The sequence below is a fragment of the Melanerpes formicivorus genome, unplaced genomic scaffold (genome assembly GCF_026170545.1).
Source record: "Melanerpes formicivorus ecotype bairdi unplaced genomic scaffold, bMelFor1.0.p_v2 SCAF_67, whole genome shotgun sequence".
Taxonomy (NCBI): domain Eukaryota; kingdom Metazoa; phylum Chordata; class Aves; order Piciformes; family Picidae; genus Melanerpes; species Melanerpes formicivorus.
In genome coordinates, this window is record NW_027142419.1 from 2,027,801 (window position 1) to 2,049,681 (window position 21,881).

At 59.3% G+C, this 21,881-nt stretch overlaps 1 protein-coding gene across 21 annotated transcripts in view; it reads right to left on the bottom strand.

Moving 5' to 3' along the window:
* Window positions 1-21,881, bottom strand: part of EIF4G3 (eukaryotic translation initiation factor 4 gamma 3) — a 228,978-nt gene that overhangs the window by 96,608 nt on the left and 110,489 nt on the right. For 11 of the 21 annotated variants that reach the window (XM_068162751.1, XM_068162759.1, XM_068162754.1 and 8 more), the window contains 5 exons: window positions 13,792-13,812; window positions 10,863-11,042; window positions 10,221-10,335; window positions 3,320-3,420; window positions 493-615 (listed from right to left, as the gene is read on the bottom strand). In XM_068162751.1, the coding sequence (XP_068018852.1) occupies window positions 493-615; window positions 3,320-3,420; window positions 10,221-10,335; window positions 10,863-11,042; window positions 13,792-13,812 (540 nt within the window). The remainder of the gene's footprint in view (window positions 1-492; window positions 616-3,319; window positions 3,421-10,220; window positions 10,336-10,862; window positions 11,043-13,791; window positions 13,813-21,881) is intronic. The other 10 variants (XM_068162756.1, XM_068162755.1, XM_068162753.1 and 7 more) reach the window with 1 other exon arrangement.

A 21,881-nucleotide genomic window follows, 5' to 3' on the forward strand; every position in this document is an offset into this window, starting at 1 on the left:
AAAGCAGCTCCAAGGAGAAGGATCTGGGAGTGCTGGAGGACAAGGGAGCCAGCAATGTGCCCTGCTGGCCAAGGAGGTCAGTGGTGTCCTGGAGTGTGGGCAGCAGGCTGAGGGAGGTGCTTCTCCTCCTGTACTCTGCCCTAGGGAGGACACCCCTGGCTCTTGGGTCCAGTTCTGGGCTCCCCAGGTCAAGAGGGACAGGGAACTACTGGAGAGAGTCCAGCAGAGGCTACCCTGAAAGCTTTCACAAGCTCAAAGCCCTCCTGCTGATGCAAGCCCACATGTGCAGAGCCTGGAGCAGTGCTGCAGCTCCAGACTTCACAGGCTCCAGGCTGGTAAAGAGGACCAAACCCCCAAAGCAGCCCTTGGAGAAGGTGGACAGCCCAGGCCTCACCATCCAGGTGTCTGAGCTGAGGGCTGCTGTGGAACTGGCTCCACCAAGCAGCAAAGCCAAGCAGAGAGCCCCAGAAGCCTCCATGGCCTGGTGGTTACCTGAGGTGGAGTAGGTGTGGAAGTAGGTCTGAGGATGGGAGGTGTTGGGTTCCTGCTGCCCCCTCCAGACATGATCTCCTCTGTGATGTCTTTGCCTCCCTGGTTGGGATCCCGGATCCGGATCTGGGGGATGGAGGAAAGAAAGAGCTCAGCCAGGCTGGCCTGGGGGTATGGGGAGGAGAGGATGGGCAGGACACAGTGGCACCACACTTGGTGGGAGGTGCTCTGGCTTCAGCTGCTGCATTGCAGGAGCCCTTCCATGTGGTATGGTAAACTGCAATGTGTGGGATGCCAGCCTGCATCTCCCAGGACCTGAAGGGCTGCAGGAGAGCTGGGGAGGGACTCTGGACAGTGACAGGATGAGGGAGAATGGCTTTGAGCTGGGAGAGGAGAGACTGAGACTGGAGAGGAGGAAGAAATTCTTGGGAGTGAGGCTGGGGAAACACTGAGCAGGTTGCCCAGGAAGGCTGTGGCTGCCTCCTGCCTGGAGGTGTTCAGGGCCAGACTGGATGAGGCCTTGAGCAGCCTGGGCTGGGGGGAGGTGTCCCTGCCCATGGCAGGGGGCTGCAGCTGGCTGAGCTTTCAGGCCCCTTAAAACCCAAACCCTTCCATGAATCTATCAATCCCCAAACCTGATTTAAAGGAAACTCTGTTCAGCCACAGCAGGGAGCTCTGGAGAGCTGCAGGACCCTGCCCCTCAGAACAGCAAGTGGCAGCAGCTCAGAACATGCAGCCCTTCAGCAGCAGAACTAAGCTTAAGCTGGGCAGGGAGTGGAAAGCTCAGGAATGAAAACCCAAGGCCATGTTCTACCCTGACAGCAAACTCCAGGACCTTGCCAGCTCAGCTGCTGGGAAGAGCAAATCAGCTCTTTCTGCTTGTCCCTTCCACAGGGAGCACAGGGCACTGGGCAGACACTGCTGAGTGGAGGAAGGGAAACTGCAAGAGCTAAGTGATGTCCTGCAAAGTGATTGGCATTCAGGAAACAAATCTGGGGCTGAGTCTGCTCACAGCCCCCACATGGGAAGGGAAAATAGCTGTTCAAGGCCAGGCTGGATGAGGCCTTGAGCAGCCTGGAGAAGAGGAGGCTCAGGGGAGACCTTCTTGCTCTCTCCAACTCCCTGAAGGGAGGTTGGAGCCAGCTGGGGGTTGGGCTCTTCTCCCAGGCACCCAGCACCAGAACAAGAGGACACAGTCTCAAGCTGTGCCAGGGGAGGTTTAGACTCGAGGTGAGGAGGAAGTTCTTCACTGAGAGAGTTGTTGGCCCTTGGGATGTGCTGCCCAGGGAGGTGGTGGAGTCCCCATCCCTGGAGGTGTTCAAGAGGGGACTGGATGTGGCACTTGGAGCCAGGGTTTGGTTGTCAGGAGGTGCTGGGGATTAGGTCCTAGGTTGGACTTGCTGAGCTCTGAGGTCTTTTCCATCCTCACTGATTTGATGATACGATGAACCTGGGCTGGTGGGAGGTGTCCCTGCCCATGGCAGGGGGTTGGAACTGGCTGAGCTTTAAGCTCCCTTCCAACCCAACCCATTCTTGGATGCTATGAAGATAGGATAGGATAGGATAGGATAGGATAGGATAGGATAGGATAGGATAGGATAGGATAGGATAGGATAGGATAGGATAGGATAGGATAGAATAGACCAGGTTGGAAGAGACCTTCAAGATCCTCAAGTCCAACCTATCATCCAACACCATCTGATCAACTAACCCATGGCACCAAGCACCCCATCAAGTCTCCTCCTAAACACCTCCAGTGATGGTGACTCCACCACCTCCCAGGGCAGCACATCCCATGGCCAATCTCTCTTGCTGGGAAGAATTTCTGCCTGAACCTCCCCTGGCACAGCTTGAGACTGTGTCCTCTTGTTCTGCTGCTGGCTGCCTGCCTGGGAGAAGAGCCCAACCCCCACCTGGCTCCAACCTCCCTTCAGGGAGTTGGAGAGAGCAAGAAGGTCTCCCCTGAGCCTCCTCTTCTCCAGGCTAAGCAACCCCAGCTCCCTCAGCCTCTCCTCCCAGGGCTGTGCCCCAGACCCCTCCCCAGCTTTGCTGCCCTTCCCTGGACACGTTCTCACCAGCCCAGCTCCCTCCTGTGTCACCTCAGATCAGCTTCAAAACCCAGGACACACAAAGGTGCTCTGCCCTGAGCCATTCCAAGGCCCATGTCCTTCCCCTTTTCCTGTTTCCAAAGCACTCTCACCCTCCCCCTGATGCCAGCTCACTGCCTCTGCAACAACTTCAGAAGGATCCAAGCCCACCCTGAGCTGTCTCCATGCTCCTTGGTGTGCTGCTCCCCAGCACCATCCACCTGCAGATGGTCTGCAGTTCCATTCCCCTGTGTCTCAGATGCAGCCCAGGGGATCAGGAGCTGCAGAAGTGTGGCCTGCAAACCTCTCCCCCCGGTGAAGCTGCTGTGTGCTCAGCTTCCTTCCAGCCTGCAGCTCCACCAGGCTCTGCCCTCCCACCTTGCCCATGGCACAACAGCTGAACAGCTTCCTGGAAATCAATTCCCAGCCTCTGCCAAACTGATCTGAGTTTGCTCCTTCCCTCCTGGCTCCTTGGTCAGCCTCTCAGCCACGGGGCAGGCAGCTGGGGAGCCCTGGCACAGAGCTGCTCCTGTCACCAAACTCACAGCACAAAGCTCCCAGAGAGCAACCAGACAAAGGCTGCAGCACTGGGAGATGTTGAATCACAGCCAGGTGTGCAAGGCCAGGCTCAGGCTCTCTGGGAGGATAAAGCTCAGGCTAAAGGGGCAGAGGGTCCTGGCTCCCCTCCAGCCTCAGCAGCAGCAGAGATCTCCCAGGGTGGAGCAGGGAGGGGCAGCACTCACCGTTTTTTTCTCTCTTTTGGCTGGTGGAGGCTGCTGCTGCTGTGTAGGCACTATGATGGGTGCAGACTGGTAGACTGGCTGACTTGGGTAGAAAGGTGTTCCTGGGGGGGACAGGACAGAAACCAGGGTGAGACACTCTGTTCAGGAAACAAAACACAGTGCAAGAGGTAGAGCTGGAAACCTGCTCCTCACTCTTAGCAGGAAACAGCTTCTAACACAATCCCAGCCCCCAGGGCTGCTGGGGTGGGAAGGGACCTCTGGAGCTCAGCCAGCCCAACCCCCCCTGCCAAAGCAGGGCAGCCACAGCACCCTGCCCAGCAGCACAAGGGCCAGGGGGGGTTGGATGCTCTCCACACCAGGAGACTCCACAACCTCTCTGGGCAGCCTGCTCCAGGGCTCAGCACCCTCACACCAAACAACTTTCTCCTCCTGGGTGCCAGTTGGTGCCCTCTGCCCCTTGGCCTGGCCCTGGGCAGCACTGAGCAGAGCCTGGCCCCAGCCTCTTGCCCCCCACAGCTCCTTTAGCTCTTGCTGAGCATTGCTCAGCTCCCCTCTGGGGCTGCTCTTCTGCAGGCTCTCAGCCCCAGGGCTCTCAGCCTCTGCTCCTCACAGAGCTGCTCCAGGCCCCTCAGCAGCTTTGGAGCCTCTCTTGGACTCTCTCCAGCTGTTCCCTGTCCCTCCTGAACTGGGGAGCCCAGAACTGGACCCAGGATTCCAGATGTGACCTCCCTAGGGCAGAGGAGAAGGGGAGGAGAACCTCCCTTGCCCTGCTGGCCACACTCTTCCTGCACCCCAGTGACCATTGGCCTCTTGGCCATCAGGGCACACTGCTGGCTCAGCTCAGCTGGTACCCAGCCTGTGTTTTGCTCTTCCCCCACGAGAGCAGAAGCTGCTGCTCCATCATCATGAAGTCACTACTGCAGTTTTGTCTCTGTGAACAGAAAAGCTGACCCTGTGCATCCCCCCTGAGAGGCTGCTGCCCCCCAGGCAGGACAAGCCTCCTGGCCCCCCCTGGCAGCCCTCTGGTTGGGGGTTGCTGGGCTTGGGATTCATTTGTTGGTTTGCCCTTGGGAGAGAAAGTCAGCCAGAGCCTCACAAAGGATTGGGAAGCTCAGCTCCAGACAGAGAACTGATTTCCATGACCTGCTGTGCTCAGGCTGCAGGACAAGACAGGCAGGCCCAGGGCTACTGCAGAACCACCCTGTGAGGCTGAGGGCACTCCCAACACCCACAGCACTTCCATCATGGCTGAGTAAGAGGGGCTCACAATGCCCCAGGGCTCCACACAGGTGCCAGGCACAGCTAAAGCCAAGCCAGTGGTGGCCAGTGGCAAGCTGTGGCCCCCAGAGCTCCCTGCTGGGACCAGCTCTCTTGAAAAGCTTTATCACTGCTATGGCTGAGAGCATTGCAGCACCTCAGTCAGTCTGCAGAGCACACCAAGATGGGAGGGAAGCTGGCCTGCTGGAGGGCAGGGGGCACCACAGGGGGATCTGGCCAGGCTGGAGGGATGGGTCAAGGCCAGTGGGATGAGGTTCAACAAGGACAAGGGCTGGGTCCTGCACTTGGGTCACAACAACCCCATGAGGGCTCCAGGCCTGGGCTCAGTGCCCAGCAGAGAAAAGGACCTCAGGGTGCTGGTTGGCAGCAGCTGAAGATGAGCCTGCAGTGCCCAGGTGGCCAAGAAGGTCCCCAGCAGCCTGGGTTGGATCAGTAATGGCTTGGGCAGCAGGAGCAGGGCAGGGATCTTCTCCCTGTACACTGCTGAGGCCACACCTTAAGACCTGGGTTCAGTTTGGGCTCCTCACTCCTAGATGGACACTGAGGGCTGGAGCAGGTCCAGGGAAGGGCAACAGAGCTGGGGAAGGGTCTGGAGAGCAGGGCTGGGGAGGAGCAGCTGAGGGAGCTGGAGAGGAAGAGGCTCAGGGGAGACCTTCTGGTTCTCTCCAACTCCCTGCAAGGAGGCTGGAGCTAGGTGGGGGTTGGGCTCTTCTCCCAGGCAGCCAGCCCCAGAACAAGAGGACACAGTCTCAAGCTGTGCCAGGGGAGGTTTAGGCTGGAGGTGAGGGGAAAGTTCTTCCCAGAGAGAGTTGTTAGCCATTGGGATGTGCTGCCCAGGGAGGTGGTGGAGTCCCCACCCCTGGAGGTGTTCAGGAGGGGATTGGAGGCTGGAGCCAGGTGGGGGTTGGGCTCTTCTCCCAAGGAACAAGGGACAGGACAAGAGGAGTCAGCCCCAAGTTGCTCCAGGGGAGGTTTAGGTTGGACATGAGGAACAATTTCTTTGCTGCAAGAGTGGTCAGGCTGCCAGGCTCTCAGAGGTGGTCAGGAAATGTGCTGTGGGACATAGTCCTGTGGGACATGGCACTGTGGGACATGGCAGTGTGGGACATGGCCCTGTGGTGCCCTGGCAGTGCTGGGCTGACAGTTGGACTTGAGGCACTTCAGAGGCCTTCTCCAGCCTCAATGGTTCTCTGATTCTGAAGGTGTCAGAGTGGAGCTGGCTTCTGCCTGTGGGTCAGGTGCCAGGGGAACTTCTAAGATGGAGCTGGGCTCTTCCCTTCTAGGCACAGGTGCCAGCTGCACTGCCTGCCCTCACAGCTGGAGCTGCTCTTCCACTCAGCCACCCCTGAAACAGGCACAGGAACCTGCAGGGCTCTGCAGAGGGACCTTGCCAGGCTGGGCAGATGGGCAGAGGCCAACAGGATGGCATTGAACACATCCAAGTGCCAGGGGCTGCACTTTGGCCACAGCAACCCCAGGCAGAGCTACAGGCTGGGGGCAGAGTGGCTGAGAGCAGCCAGGCAGAGAGGGACCTGGGGGTGCTGATCGACAGCTGCCTGAACATGAGCCAGCAGTGTGCCCAGGGGGCCAAGAAGGCCAAGGGCATCCTGGCCTGCAACCCAAGCAGGAGGTGATTCTGTCATGGCAGGAGTGGGCAGGCACTGGCAGAGGCTGCCCAGGCAGGTGGCTGAGTCCCCACCCCTGGCTGTGTTTCGAGGTGGGTTGGATGTGGGGCTTGGGGCTGTGGTTTAGGGGTGACCCTTGCAGAGCAGGGCTCTGGGTTGGACTTGGTGATCCTGAGGCTCTGCTCCAGCCTGAGTGTTTTGTGATCCTGTTCTGGGAGAGAGCCCAGAAAAGCCCCAAAGCCAGCCCAGAGCCTCCAGAGGAGGCACTCCTCAGATGGAGACCTGGAGAGGCAAAGCTCAGAGCCAGCTCCTCTCTGCATGCTCAGTGAGGACTCTTCCCTGCTGGAGCTGGACAGAGCAGGCTGCTAGAGCCCTGCTGGCTCTGGTCACCCTTGGGCTGCCCAGGGAGGTGGTGGAGTCCCCATCCCTGGAGGTGTTCCAGAGGGGATTGGATGTGGCACTTGGAGCCATGGTCTAGTCATGGGGTCTGTGGTGACAGCTTGGACTCCACGATCCTCAAGGTCTCTTCCAACCTCGGTGATACTGTGATGGGTGCTGCCCTGAGGGTGGCCTGGATGACTCAGGGAACTTCACATTCTGAACTCCAGGGCTGGCAGAGTGACTTCAGGTCTGGCCTTGGGGCACAGAAGTCTCCATTGCTGTCCTCACAGCTCTGGGAAGCAAGAATCCTGCTGCAGCAGTGATGAAGCCTCAGCCTCTTCAGACCAAGACTGAGGCCATGCTGGGTACAGCCAGAGCCTGGAGAGCATAGCAGGCCAGGAGCAAGCCTGGGAGCTCATCACCTTCATGCTGAGTTTCCTAGAAAGCAGACCTGCTCAGAGCCCCTTGGTGAGCCCTGCCAGGGAGGAGCTGGAGCCACACTGCAGGCAGTGAGCAGCTGCAGGAAGAATCCTTCCTGTGTGCAAAAGGCTTTACAAAGGGCAGGACTCACTCCTGGGAAGGAGCAGAGGTCCTGTGGCCAGCAGCCAAGTGGGTTTTCCACACAGCACTCAGCTCTGCACCTGCCCTCTGCTCCTGCCCAGCTCAGCAGCACCCAGGTTTCATTCTCCCTCCTTCCCATTCAGCATTCCAAGCTCTTGCCCAGCACAAAGGAAGCTCACTGGGATCAAAAGAGCAACGAATGGGCAAGCTGAGGGAGGTGTGGAAGGCAGTGGCCAGCTGCCCAAGCTTTCTCTGCTGCAGCATTTGCCCTTTTCACCTCTTACCAGCTCTGCCACCCTGCAGTGACTCTGAGCTCCAGAGCAAAGCCCACAGCCAGCAGCAGTACCCAGACCTGCACTGGCAGTTTGGTTGTCTCCCAGTGCCTGGTGAGAGACCAAACACTTCCAGGCCCTCTATGAAGAGCAAGGAAGCAACAGGAGGAGAAGGTGGATGAGAGCAGCAAAGCTGCAAGCACAGGAGCACAGAATTCATTTGGTTGGAAGAGACCTTGAAGCTCATCCAGTCCAACCCTGGCCCCAGCCCTGCCAGGGCACCACTGAACCATGGCCCTCAGCACCACCTCTCCAGGGCTTTCAAACCCCTGCAGGGCTGGGGACTGCACCACTGCCCTGGGCAGCCTGGGCCAGGCCTTGAGACCCTCAGGAGGAAGAAACTGTTCCTCATGGCCAACCTAAACCTCTCCTGGGGCGACCTGAAGCCATTTCCTCTTGGCCTATTGTTTGTTCCTTGGGGGAAGAGAGCAACCCCCAGCTGGCTCCAGCCTCCTGTCAGGGAGCTGCAGAGGGCCAGAAGGTGAAAGGATCCCAAAGAAATCCTCAGAGGTGCCTGTGATGGACGACAGAAGCTGTGCCTGGCACCACACTGGCACTGATGGGCAAGGACTTCCTTCCTGTGCTGTGCAAGAGCAGTCCTGGGACAGAGGAGGACAGACAGCCCCCCAGGGGGGGTCTGCAAACTGCAGCCTGAAGGAGAAGCAGCTGTGAGGGCCTGGAGGAGGCCAGGAGCAGTGAGGTGTGGGCAGCAGGGATGGGCACTGCTGGGCACCGCTGGGCAGGTGGGGTCTGCAGTTTTAGGTGGAGCTTTGAAGCTCAGTGCCTGAGGAAGTCAATCAAACACAGACTGAAGTGTGCCACAGCCACCACACCAGGGCTGGGCACAGCATGCCAGCAATGGGCACAGTGCTCCAGGGCTGGGCACAGCACAGTACCACAGTATCACAGTATCAGTCAGGGTTGGAAGGGACCTCAAGGCTCAGCCAGTTCCAACCCCCCTGCCATGGGCAGGGACACCCCACACTAGATCAGCCTGGCCACAGCCTCAGCCAGCCTGGCTGCAAACACCTCCAGGGCTGGGGCCTCAACCACCTCCCTGCACAACCCAGTCCAGGGCTTCACCACTCTCATGGGGAAGAACTTCCTCCTCCCCTCCAGCCTCAATCTCCCCACCTCCAGCTTCATTCCATTCCCCCTAGTCCTAGCACTGCCTGAGATCCTGAGCAGTCCCTCCCCAGCCTTCTTGGAGCCCCCTGCAGATCCTGGAAGGCCACAATGAGGTCACCTCAGAGCCTTCTCTTCTCCAGACTGAACAGCCCCAACTCCTTCAGTCTGTGCTCACAGCAGAGCAGCTCCAGCCCTCTGCTCCTCCTCCTGGCCCTGCTCTGGACACCTTCCAGCACCTCCACATCCCTCTTGCCATAGGGGCTCCAGAACTGGAGGCAGGACTCCAGCTGGGGTCTCCCCAGAGCTGAGCAGAGGGGGAGAATCACCTCCCTTGCCCTGCTGGCCACATTTCTCCTGCTGCAGCCCAGGCTCTGCTTGGCTTTCTGGGCTGCAAGTGCACACTGAGAGCTCCTGCTGAGCTTCTCCTCCCTCAGCACCCCCAAGGCTCTCTCCTCAGGGCTGCTTTCCAGCCAGTCCCTGCCCAGCCTGCATTTGTGCCTGGGGTTGCCCCAGGCCAGCTGCAGGACCCTGCCCTTGCTCTTGTTGAACCTCCTGAGGTTCAGCCTCATGAGTACAGCCAGGCACAGCACACCAGAGCCGGGCACAGCACACCAGGGCTGAGCCATCTCCCAACCCTTCTGCTTCAGAAGAGAGAAGGCCAGGAGGTGCCCATTAAAAGGGCATCCTTCAGCCTGGGCATGGCTTACAAACCCTTTGACTGCAGTGACTCCATCTGGGCAGCACAGGGCTGGGGAACCCAAAGGAGGGCTGCAGAACCTCCCCTGTGGGGACAGGCTGGGAGAGTTGGGGCTGTGCTGCAGCCTGGAGAAGGCTCCAGGGAGACCTCAGAGCAGCCTTCCAGGACCTGAAGGGCCTCCAGGGGAGCTGGGGAGGGACTCTGGACAAGGGCTGGGAGTGCCAGGATGAGGACAATGGCTTTGAGCTGGGAGAGAGGAGACTGAGAGTGGAGAGGAGGAAGAAATTGTTGAGAGTGAGGCTGGGGAGACTCTGGCACAGGCTGCCCAGGGAGGCTGTGGCTGTCCCCTGCCTGGAGGTGTTCAGGGCCAGGCTGGATGAGTCCTTGAGCAGCCTGGGCTGGTGGGAGGTGTCCCTGCCCATGGCAGGGGATTTGAACTGGCTGAGCTTTAAGGCCCCTTTCAACCCAGCCCAATGCAGGATGAAGCCCATGGGCTGTGCCTCTCCCTCAGTCAGTGCTTGGAGCAGGACTGCTGCCTGCTGTGCTGCTGTGGCCAGGCTGAGGGCTGGCTGGGGGCAGGGCTGCCAGATGCAGTCACAATACCTTAATAAATAACAATGATGGAGCAGGGCCTGAGGAGCAGCCTCCATTCTTGTTCCCATCTGACTATGGGCAGCTCTGGGAGCTGCAGCCTCTCCTTCAGGAGCACAAACAATGCCCTGGCATTGGGAGCTCCTCAGGAGTGACTAATCAGGGCTGTGACACAGCCAATGGAGCAGCTCTTGGAAGTTCAAACAAATGCTAATCCATTTTGCTGTTGTAAATCTTCAGCTGGGACAACACAAAAACACACCCAGGAAAGAAATCCCTTTGTGAGAGGATCTCCAAGCAGAACTCACCATAGGCATTGGGGAATTCTCCAGGACCTGGTCCTGGATAAAAGGGCCCTGGTCCTGGTGGCTGAACTGGATACTGCTGGGGGGGCCCAACATAGGGAGGGCCACTGTGACGATACTAGGAGGGAAAAAACAACCATCAGCTTGCAAACTTCCTGCTGTCACTGACAGCATCTGGAACTGAACCCCCCCACCAGGTCAGCAGGGATCTGGTTATCACCCCCATTAATCACAGAGTCAGGAAAGTGATGGTCAACAAAAGCAAGAGAGGTTAAGCTGTGGCCTGTAAGGATGAGGGGAGGAGGCCAGGAGAGCTGAAGTAGAAACCACTCACTGCCTGGCTGCATCCACAGCAGGTTTTTTATGAGGCCCCAAGGTTTTAGAGCCATTCTGGAGCCAGTGAGAGACACTCACAGCACTGAGGCTTTCCAGGAGCTTCCTTTCACACAGGCTGGGAGGCAGACACCACCTGGGCAGGGGACTCTGTCTTACTGCCATGCAACTCTTTCCCAGCCAGGAAAGGATGGAGGCCGAATGTGCCACCCCCAGCCCTGCCTGCACCTCCCCTCCCGGCTCTGTGGCAGGCCTGGAGAGCATCCCAACAGAGAGCAAAGGCTGCCCTGTGGGGGTGCTGTGCTGCTTTACCTGTGGGATACAGTACTGGGGGCCCTGAGGCATCGGGTAGGGCATTGGCAGGTGATTGACCATCATGATGTGCTGGTTGGTTTGGTAGACCGCGGTCGGCGTCTGCGCACCAGGACGGATGGAAGGGCTGCTGTTCTGGATGGTGGCTCTGGGAGGCTGGATCTGAGGCCTCTGGAAAAACTAGGGGCAGGGAGAGAGGGAGAGAGAGAACAAAGAGAGGGTCAGACTTTCTGGGGAAGAACTGGCAGCATCCTTCCAGCCTGACAGTTGTGCTGCTACTTCCAAAGGGTTGCTAACGCCTCCAGGAAACCGCAGGGCAAGGCCTGGCTGCAAAGGGGGCTGCAAAGGGAGCTGCAAAGGGCAAGGCCTGGCTGCAAAGGGGCTGCAAAGGGCAAGGCCTGGCTGCAAAGGGGGCTGCAAAGGGGGCTGCAAAGGGCAAGGCCTGGCTGCAAAGGGGCTGCAAAGGGAGCTGCAAAGGGCAAGGCCTGGCTGCAAAGGGGCTGCAAAGGGCAAGGTCTGGCTGCAAAGGGGGCTGCAAAGGGCAAGGCCTGGCTGCAGAGGGGGCTGCAAAGGGCAAGGCCTGGCTGCAAAGGGCAAGGCCTGGCTGCAAAGGGGGCTGCAAAGGGCAAGGCCTGGCTGCAAAGGGCAAGGCCTGGCTGCAAAGGGGCTGCAAAGGGCAAGGCCTGGCTGCAAAGGGCAAGGCCTGGCTGCAAAGGGCAAGGCCTGGCTGCAAAGGGGCTGCAAAGGGAGCTGCAAAGGGGGCTGCAAAGGGGGCTGCAAAGGGCAAGGCCTGGCTGCAGAGGGGCTGCAAAGGGAGCTGCAAAGGGGCTGCAAAGGGGGCTGCAAAGGGCAAGGCCTGGCTGCAGAGGGGCTGCAAAGGGAGCTGCAAAGGGGCTGCAAAGGGGGCTGCAAAGGGCAAGGCCTGGCTGCAAAGGGGGCTGCAAAGGGCAAGGCCTGGCTGCAAAGGGCAAGGCCTGGCTGCAAAGGGGCTGCAAAGGGAGCTGCAAAGGGGGCTGCAAAGGGGGCTGCAAAGGGCAAGGCCTGGCTGCAGAGGGGCTGCAAAGGGAGCTGCAAAGGGGCTGCAAAGGGGGCTGCAAAGGGCAAGGCCTGGCTGCAGAGGGGCTGCAAAGGGAGCTGCAAAGGGGCTGCAAAGGGGGCTGCAAAGGGCAAGGCCTGGCTGCAAAGGGCAAGGCCTGGCTGCAAAGGGCAAGGCCTGGCTGCAGAGGGGGCTGCAAAGGGCAAGGCCTGGCTGCAAAGGGCAAGGCCTGGCTGCAAAGGGGGCTGCAAAGGGGGCTGCAAAGGGCAAGGCCTGGCTGCAAAGGGCAAGGCCTGGCTGCAAAGGGGGCTGCAAAGGGGGCTGCAAAGGGCAAGGCCTGGCTGCAAAGGGCAAGGCCTGGCTGCAAAGGGCAAGGCCTGGCTGCAAAGGGGGCTGCAAAGGGGGCTGCAAAGGGCAAGGCCTGGCTGCAAAGGGCAAGGTCTGGCTGCAAAGGGGCTGCAAAGGGAGCTGCAAAGGGCAAGGCCTGGCTGCAAAGGGGCTGCAAAGGGAGCTGCAAAGGGCAAGGCCGGGCTGCAAAGGGCAAGGCCTGGCTGCAAAGGGCAAGGCCTGGATGCAAAGGGGCTGCAAAGGGCAAGGCCTGGCTGCAAAGGGAGCTGCAAAGGGAGCTGCAAAGTGCAAGGCCTGGCTGCAAAGGGGCTGCAAAGGGCAAGGCCTGGCTGCAAAGGGGCTGCAAAGGGGGCTGCAAAGGGGGCTGCAAAGGGGGCTGCAAAGGGTAAGGCCTGGCTGCAAAGGGGGCTGCAAAGGGCAAGGCCTGGCTGCAGAGGGGGCTGCAAAGGGGGCTGCAAAGGGCAAGGCCTGGCTGCAAAGGGGGCTGCAAAGGGCAAGGCCTGGCTGCAAAGGGAGCTGCAAAGGGCAAGGCCTGGCTGCAGAGGGGGCTGCAAAGGGGGCTGCAAAGGGCAAGGCCTGGCTGCAAAGGGGGCTGCAAAGGGCAAGGCCTGGCTGCAGAGGGGGCTGCAAAGGGGGCTGCAAAGGGCAAGGCCTGGCTGCAAAGGGAGCTGCAAAGGGCAAGGCCTGGCTGCAAAGGGAGCTGCAAAGGGCAAGGCCTGGCTGCAAAGGGAGCTGCAAAGGGCAAGGCCTCGCTGCAAAGGGAGCTGCAAAGGGGGCTGCAAAGGGGGCTGCAAAGGGCAAGGCCTGGCTGCAGAGGGGGCTGCAAAGGGCAAGGCCTGGCTGCAGAGTGGGCTGCAAAGGGGGCTGCAAAGGGCAAGGCTGAAGCCTTCAATCTTACAGGGCAGGACAAGGTAAGGCAGGTTCCAGGCCAGCAGCTGTTTGCAGCTGGTGAATTGCAGGGCTCAGCTGGCAGAGCCAGCCCCAGCTAAAGCAGTTTGTCACAGAGGTTCTCCAGAGGTGGGATGGCTGCCAAAAAGCCACCTCCATCAGTCTGCTGGGGGAACACTGAAGGCCACTGATCCGAGGCATGGCTTAGGCTGGAAGGGACCCTGGAGATCATCTACTCCAAGCTTCATGCTGCAGAGCTCAAGGGGCTGCAGAGCAGCCCAAGAGGCAGGTTTGTAGCCAGGCCAGAGGCACCTCGGGCCTGCCCCTCACCCCAGCTGAGCCAGGTGACTTGCCCTCTGTTTCCAGAAAGCTGGCAACCTCTTCCAGGGTGGCACCAAACGCCTCTGCCACGCTTGCATGGAGTGATGCCCCAGGTCCAGGAAACCAAGCAACCCACTGGGGCAGGCTCCGTCCTCCACCCTGCCATCAGCATCCAGGGAGCATTCATGGCACTGCAGGACCTTTGCTGTGGACTCTTTGCAGTCTTGAAACCCAAGTCAGTAAGATGTGCATCAGACATGGAGGCATTCACCAAGGGGGTGATGAGGGGGAGGGAGAGGGACACTGAGGCCATGCAGAACCAGGAGTGAAAATTACCTGTATGGGTCTGAATCCTCCCTTCAAGAACGAAGCAAGAAAGCAGCAGGAAACAGAAAGAAAGCCAATGGAACAGCTTACAGATCAATAGGAAGGGACAGGAGGTCACATGCACCCTAACTGCACACAGCTCCAGGCACCTTTCTGTCCTGCTCTCACTCATCTCTCCCAGAGACAGCAAGAGAAAGCCACTGCAGGGCCACCGAGGCCTCCCCGAGCAGAGCCCCAAGGCCAAGGGGCAGAAACTCTGCTGGAAAATCTTACATGGAAGTGTGAAAAAGGACAAAAAAAACCCCAAGCAAACCATGCTGACCTGCCTCTGCAGAAAGACTTTGCTCTCTCTCTGCTCCTACAGCATCAAACAGCTTTCCCTTCTGGCCTCTTCCAGGGCTACAGAGCCAGGAGCCAGAGCAGAAAGCCTTGCTGGGAGCACCGAGTCGGTCTCCACTCCTGCCCCGAGCCAGGGCAGGTCTTTCATTGTCAGGTCTGCAGTCATTAAGTCATCAAAGATCCCCTGGAAGGCTGCTGAGTGGTGAAGGGCACTGATGAGAAGAGCAATGGTGTGGGGGGTGGTGAGAAGAGAGGAGAGTGGTGAGCACTGAGGGGTGAAGGCATGAGCTGGGGTGATCTGCTGCTGGGAAGGATGGGCAAGGGCAGCAGGAAGCTGGGATGCCACTGGCATGACAATGACCTGGAAATGCTCCTGCTGCTGGAGACTTTCTGCCACCTAAATCGTTCCCCATAGCAAATGATCCCTCCAGGAAAGGCAGAGGTGCCTCAGCTGAGCACAACAGTTTTACACCCAACCCTGTGGACCTGGATGAAGAGTTGCCACCAGCACACTGCCTGTGTGAGCTGAACAAGGAGAAGGCAACAGCTTGAGGAGAAAAGCTTGGCAAAGAGCAAACCAGCATCACACCACCATGCTCCTGCATCTCTACCAACCAGCTGGGGGGACCACAGGAGCAGGGCATGGCCCAAGGGCACAGGCTGAGCTCACAGGGAGAGCCTGCAACGTTTCACAGCCAAAGACCTCACAAAGTCACAGGGTCAGAGGATGTTAGGGGTTGAAAGTGACCTCCAGAGATCATCCAGTCCAACCCCCTGCCAGAGCAGGAGCAGAGAACCCAGCACAGCTCACACAGGAACACATCCAGATGGGGCTGGAAAGCCTCCAGAGAAGGAAACTCCACAGCCTCTCTGGGCAGCCTGCTCCAGGCCTCTGGGACCCTCCCAGTGCAGAAGTTCCTCCTCATGGTGAGGTGGAACCTCCTGGGCTGGAGTTTCCATTCACTGCCCCTTGTCCTGTCCCAGGGTGCAGCTGAGCAGAGCCTGTCCCTGTGCCCTCCCTCCTGACTCCCAGCCCTCAGCTATTGATAGACACTGATCAAATCCCCTCTCAGCCTTCTCCTCTCCAGACTAAGCACCCCCAGGGCTCTCAGCCTCTCCTCCCCAGGCAGTGCTGCAGTCCCTTCAGCAGCCTTGCAGCCTCCCTTGGACTCTCTGCAGCAGATCCCTGTCCCTCCTGAGCTGGGGAGCCCAGAGCTGGATGCAATCTTCCAGGTGAGGTCTCAGCAGGGCAGAGCAGAGGGGGAGGAGAACCTCCCTGGCTCTGCTGCCAAACTCCTTTGAGTGCAAGTCCTGCCTCCTGTCACTGAGCAATGACTGCTCCTCACTGCTCAGCAGGCAACAGCAGAAGACTCCCCACAGTGTGCTGTGGAGAGAAGCAAAGCCAAGGGCCAGCACACCTCTGTCTCTCTCTTTGCAGAGTGCAAAGGGGCTGGAAGCTGAGGTGGGACCTGGCTCTCCACTGACAGCAAACCACATCCCAGGGCAGGGTGAAGAATCCTTCACTGCAAGAGATGGAATCCAGACCTGTTCAGGTTCAGGCCACAGGCATGAACCCTGCTCCTCAAGCTTCTGCTGCACCTCCAGAAGCTGCTAACACAGCACTGAAACACTTCAGCAGCACAGACTCCTGCTCTGCAGAGAGCTGCTTGCTCCCATCACTGCCAGCTGCTGCCCACTGGCTGCTGAGATGTCATCTCTGGGGCTCCAGTACCTCCTTCCTGCCACAGCAGGAGGCAGAGAAGAGGCCTCTGTGCCCCAGGTGTGCTCCAAAGCTTGCTCCTCCATCCAGCACCAGACACCACCATGGCAGTGCTAAGCTGCTCCCCAGCAGCTGGACCTCCAGTGAGGCAGCTCTAGGTTCACAGACTGACACAAAGGGTTGGGTTGGAAGGGACCTCAGAGATCCAGTGGCAAACCTCCCTGCCATGGGAGGGACACCTCTCAACCAGGCTCAGCTGCTCAAGGCCTCATCCAGCCTGGCCTTCAACACCCCCAGGCAGGAGGCAGCCACAGCCTCCCTGGGCAGCCTGTGCCAGAGGCTCACCAGCCTCACACTGGAGAACTTCTTCCCCAGCTCCACTCTAACCCTGCTCTCCCTCAGCTTCAAACCATTGCCCCTTGGCCTGGCTCAGACCCCCTCATCCAGCCTGGCCTTGTATTCAAGGCAGCCACAGCCTCCCTGGGCAGCCTGTGCCAGAGGCTCAGCAGCCTCACACTGGAGAACTTCTTCCCCAGCTCCACTCTAACCCTGCTCTCCCTCAGCTTCAAACCATTGCCCCTTGGTCTGGCTCAGACCCCCTCAGGAAGAGTCCCCTTGCAGCCTTCCTGCAGGATCCCTTCAGGCACTGCCAGGCAGCTCTGAGGTCCCTCCAGAGCCTCTCTGCAGTCTGCTGTGCCTTCAGCTCCTCCACTTGCACCAATTCTCCAGGACTTGTGGCATCAGCAGAGCACTCTGCAGGTGATCTGGAGGGGTTTTACTGTCCAGAAGGAGGATCACCTGCTGGGCAGACTGTTGTGTGCTCCATTCTGGCTCCTGTCCCTCCAGCAATAAGCAAAGTCCTTCTTAGCAAGACCTCCCCAGCCTGAGCACCAGGAGAGGCACAGCTCAGACAGTGGGTGCAGGGTTTGGAGCGGAGCACCTACAGGACTCACTCAGAACCAGCATGAAGGTTCCCTGGGCCACAGCAAGGCTTCTGATGGGACTCCTGTGTTACAGCAACCCTTCCCTGGCTGCCTTCTGCACAATCACAGTCCTGCTGGGTCTGATGATGGGCACATCAGAGTGAAACTTGCCAACACAGCCACCCAGCAACCTCAGCTCCTCTGCAGGGAATCTCCAAGCCATGGTCCCATCCCTTACCTGCCCACCTTTGTTAGGGAGGGGAGCAGCTGAGCAGCTCCCTAGGAGCCAGCAGTGCCCTCCTGCAGCCCAGCTGGCAGCTGTGTGCTGGGCTGCAGCCAGAGGAGTGTGGGCAGCAGGGCAGCAGAGGGGATTCTGCCCCTGGACTCTGCTCTGCTGAGAAAGTTCTTCACAGAAAGAGGAATTGGCCAGGGGAATGTGCTGCCCAGGGAGGTGGTGGAGTCCCCATCCCTGGAGGTGTTCAGGAGGGGATTGGATGTGGCACTTGGAGCTGTCAGGAGGTGCTGGGTGACAGCTTGGACTTGATGAGCTCTGAGGTCTTTTCCAATCTTATTGATTCTGTGTTTCTGTGACCTCATCTCCAATCCTGCCTCCAGCTCTGCTGTCCCCAGCACAAGAAGGACACAGAGCTGCTGGAGGGAGCCCAGAGGAGGCCACAGAGATGCTGCCAGGGCTGGAGCAGCTCTGCTGTGAGCACAGGCTGAGGGAGCTGGGGCTGTGCAGCCTGCAGAGGAGAAGGCTCCAGGGGCACCTCAGAGCTGCTGCCAGGAGCTGAAGGGATCCTGCAGGAAGGCTGCAGAGAGACTTTTGCTGAGGGGGTCTGAGCCAGGCCAAGGGGGAAGGGTTTGGAGCTGAGGCAGAGCAGGGTTAGAGTGGAGCTGAGGAAGAAGTTCTTCAGTGTGAGGCTGCTGAGGCTCTGGCCCAGGCTGCCCAGGGAGGCTGTGGCTGCCTCCTGCCTGGGGGTGTTCAGGGCCAGGCTGGGTGAGGCCTTGAGCAGCTGAGTCTGGCTGAGAGGTGTCCCTGGGCATGGCAGGGGGTTGGGGTAGATGAGCTCCCTTCCACCCTGAGCCATTCCAGGGTTCTATGAAATGGGCTTTTTACTCTTTCCTCCTAGGGCTGCTTCCTTATCTACCCACAGAGGAGCACAGCCAAACCCCTCTCAGCTTTGCTTCTCTAAGGTACCTCCAGCCCTCCTCTTCCAGCCTGCTCCTTTCCCAGGCTCTCACCACCCTGGCTGCCCTTCCTCCACCTGCTCAAGAAGCCTCCATGGAAGGCACAGAGGGAGAACTGCACACAGGCTCCAGGCACTGCTGTCCCAGCACCAAGCAGCACAGCAGCAAAACCTCAACTGGAAACTGGAGCTAAAATCACCCTGGGACTCACACAGGGATCCCTGCTGCTGCTCTCTCTGCTGCTGCTCTCTCTGCTGCTGCTCTCTCTGCAGGGCTTGGGGTGGTGTTCACCAGCTGGGAGCACAGCCAGGGGTGAAGACTGCTTTGGTGCTGCTGAGCTTACACAACCCCAGCCTCAAAGCCTCTCTCCTGAGTTACACAACTGAAGCATGAGGGAAGCTCCCCCTGTGAGATCTGCTCTCAACCACAGAGTCAGGGAATTGTCTGGGTTGGAAAAGTCCTCCAAGATCAAACCCAATCAGCAACCCAACCCCAGCATGGCCACCAAACCCTGGCCCCAGCTGCCATGGGCACACAGCTCCTGAGCACCTCCAGGGCTGGGGACTCCACCACCTCCCTGGGCAGCCTCTGCCAACCCCTGACCACACTTGCAGGACAGAAATTGTTCCTCAAGTCCAACCTGGACCTCCCCTGGCACAATTTCAGGCCATTTCCTCTTGCCCTCTCTCTTGTTTCTTGGGAGCAGAGCCCAATCCCCCCCTGGCTCCGGACTGCTCTCAGGGAGCTGCAGAGAGCAAGGAGGTCTCTCCTCAGCCTCCTCTTCTCCACACTAACCACCCCCAGCCCCCTCAGCTGCTTCTCCCCAGCTGTTCTCCAGACCCTTCCCCAGCTCTGTTGCCCTTCTCTGGACCTGCCCCAGCCCTTAATATCCTTCTGGGAGTGAGGAGCCCAAAACTGCACCCAGGATTGGAGGTGCAACCTCCCCAGTGCCCAGTCCAGGGGCACCATCCCTGTGCTGCTCCTGCTGGCCCCAGCACTGCTGAGCCAGGCCAGGATGGAATCCTTCTCTATGTCTTCCTTTGGGGTGAACAGAGTTCAACAGCCACCAGCCCCCTGCCTGGCTTGGTGTTAAATATTCTCCTCTCCACTCTCAATCCCCACCCCAGGCAGAGACTTTTGGGTTCAAGGGAATCCAGAGCTGCTCAGAAGCCCACCCCTGTGCAGAGAGCCCAGCTCCCTGGCCTGAGCCAGCAGATGACACAACTGGGAATGAAGCCTGAGCTGCCAGTCTGCTGGTGCCAGCTTCCCTCAGGCCAGCACAACCACCCTCCAAATGGAGCAGAGGCAGAACCCTCCCAGAAAGGCAGCTCCATGTGGAGGGACAGAGCTGGGGACCACACTTGGAAATGCCACCATGGCAGCTGCAGTCAGCAGGGGCCCAGGGAGCCAGGGCCCAGGGTCACAGCCAGCTCCAGAGGGAAGGTTTACATCAGGTTATGACAGGCTGGTGGAAAGGTCCCACCAGGAAAGCCACCAAGGGGATCAGTGCTGGGCCCTGTGCTCTTTAACATCTTCATTGATGATCTGGATGAGGGCATGGAGTCAGTCAGCAGCAAGTTTGCAGCTGACACCAAGCTGGGAGCAGAGGTTGGTCAGTGAGAGGGCAGAAGGGCTCTGCAGAGGGACCTTGCCAGGCTGGGCAGATGGGCAGAGGCCAACAGGATGGCATTCAACAAGTCCAAGTGCCAGGGGCTGCACTTTGGCCACAGCAACCCCAGGCAGAGCTACAGGCTGGGGGCAGAGTGGCTGAGAGCAGCCAGGCAGAGAGGGACCTGGGGGTGCTGATTGACAGCTGCCTGAACATGAGCCAGCAGTGTGCCCAGGGGGCCAAGAGGGCCAAGGGCATCCTGGCCTGCATCAGGAAGAGTGTGGCCAGCAGGAGCAGGGAGCTCATCCTGCCCTGTGCTCAGCACTGCTTAGGCCACACCTGGAGTCCTGTGTGCAGCTCTGGGCTCTTCAGGTTAAGAAGGACATTGAGAGACTTGAAGGTGTCCAGAGAAGGGCAACAGAGCTGGGGAGGGGTCTGGAGCACAGCCCTGTGAGGAGAGGCTGAGGGAGCTGGGGTTGCTTAGCCTGGGGAAGAGGAGGCTCAGGGGAGACCTTCTTGCTCTCTCCAACTCCCTGAAGGGAGGTTGTAGCCAGGTGGGGGTTGGGCTCTCCTCCCAGGCAGCCAGCACCAGAACAAGAGGACACAGTCTCAGGCTGTGCCAGGGGAGGATTAGGCTGGAGGGGAGGAGAAAGTTCTTCACCGAGTGAGTCGTTCATCATTGGGATGTGCTGCCCAGGGAGGTGGTGGAGTCCCCATCCCTGGAGGTGTTCAAGAGGGGATTGGTTGTGGCCCTTGGAGCCATGGTTCAGTCATGGGGTCTGTGGTGATAGCTTGGACTCCATGATCCTCCAGGTCTCTTCCAACCTTGGTGAAGCTGTGAAACAGAAGTGCTGCAGGGGTTTCCCCCACGTGCAGGAGGATGCTCAGGAGGACATGGGATGGCTCCCCTGGATCATCTGCCTTGGGAATGAGCAAGGCAAGAGCCAAGGAGCTGCTGCCCAGCCAGGTGTGCTCAGCACTGTGCAGTCTAACACAGACCTGAAGCTAAGCTCAGCAGCAAGAGTATCTCTGCTGCCCCAGCACCCCACAAGCATCCTTCCACTGCTGCTGCCACTGCAGCTCCCTGCCAGGCACAAGCAAGGGCAAAGGCCTCTTCTGCTCCTGCTCAGGCAGGTCCCTGCCTGCAAGCTGCTCTCTGAGAAGGAACAAAGATCCTGCAGCCAGAGCAGGGAGAGCAGCAGCACAGGGAGGGGATTCTGCCCCTCTGCTCTGCTCTGACCCCACCTGCAGCACTGCTTCCAGCTCTGGGGCCCCCAGCTCAAGAAGGACCTGGAGCTGCTGGAGAGGCTCCAAGGGAGGCCAGGCTGGATGTGGCTCTGGGCAACCTGCTGCAGTGTGAGGTGTCCCTGCCCATGGCAGGGGGTTGGAACTGGCTAAGCCTTGAGGTCTCTTCCAACCCTGACAGCTCTGTGATTCTATGATCAGGGGGCTGGAGACCCTCCCCTGTGAAGATGGGCTGAGGTAGTTGGGGCTGTTCAGCCTGGAGAAGAGAAGTCTCCAGGGAGACCTCAGAGAAGACTTCCAGTGCCTGAAGGACTCCAGGAGAGCTGGGGAGGGACTCTGGACAAGGGCTGGGAGTGCCAGGATGAGGACAATGGCTTTGAGCTGGGAGAGGGGAGACTGAGAGTGGAGAGGAGGAAGAAATTGTTGAGAGTGAGGCTGGGGAGACTCTGGCACAGGTTGCCCAGGGAGGCTGTGGCTGTCCCCTGCCTGGAGGTGTTCAGGGCCAGGCTGGATGAGGCCTTGAGCAGCCTGGGCTGGTGGGAGGTGTCCCTGCCCATGGCAGGGGCTGGAACTGGATGAGCTTTGAGGTCCCTTCCCACCCAACCCACTCTCCCCACCCAGAGGGAGACCAGCTTTGGGGTCTGTGCCCACTTAGCTGCTCTCCTCTCACACAACTGCCCCCAAGGTGCTCAGCTCCACAGTGCCAAACTGCTCAGACTGAGAGGGGCAAAGGGAGAACAAGAGACTTATTCTCCTGGAATAACCCTTCCAGGGCTGCCCTGGCCCCACACCTCTGCAGGTCCTGGGGTTGAGCTTTTTCCTCTTCACTTGGTGGAAACAACCTGGCTCCTGCCAAGCCAAAAGCAGGAGGAGTGACACAGCAACAGCTCAGTCCTGAGAGCTTTCCTGCCCTCACCCTGCCTCTCCTCCTCCTCTCCTCCACCACCACCACCGCTGCCCTCTCAAAAGCTACAGGAAGTAAAATCAGCAGCCAGGGGAGAAGAGCTGTGGCAAAGATGAACAGAGAGGGAGACAGCAAAGACAAACTTGGACACCTTGACTAGGACAAGGA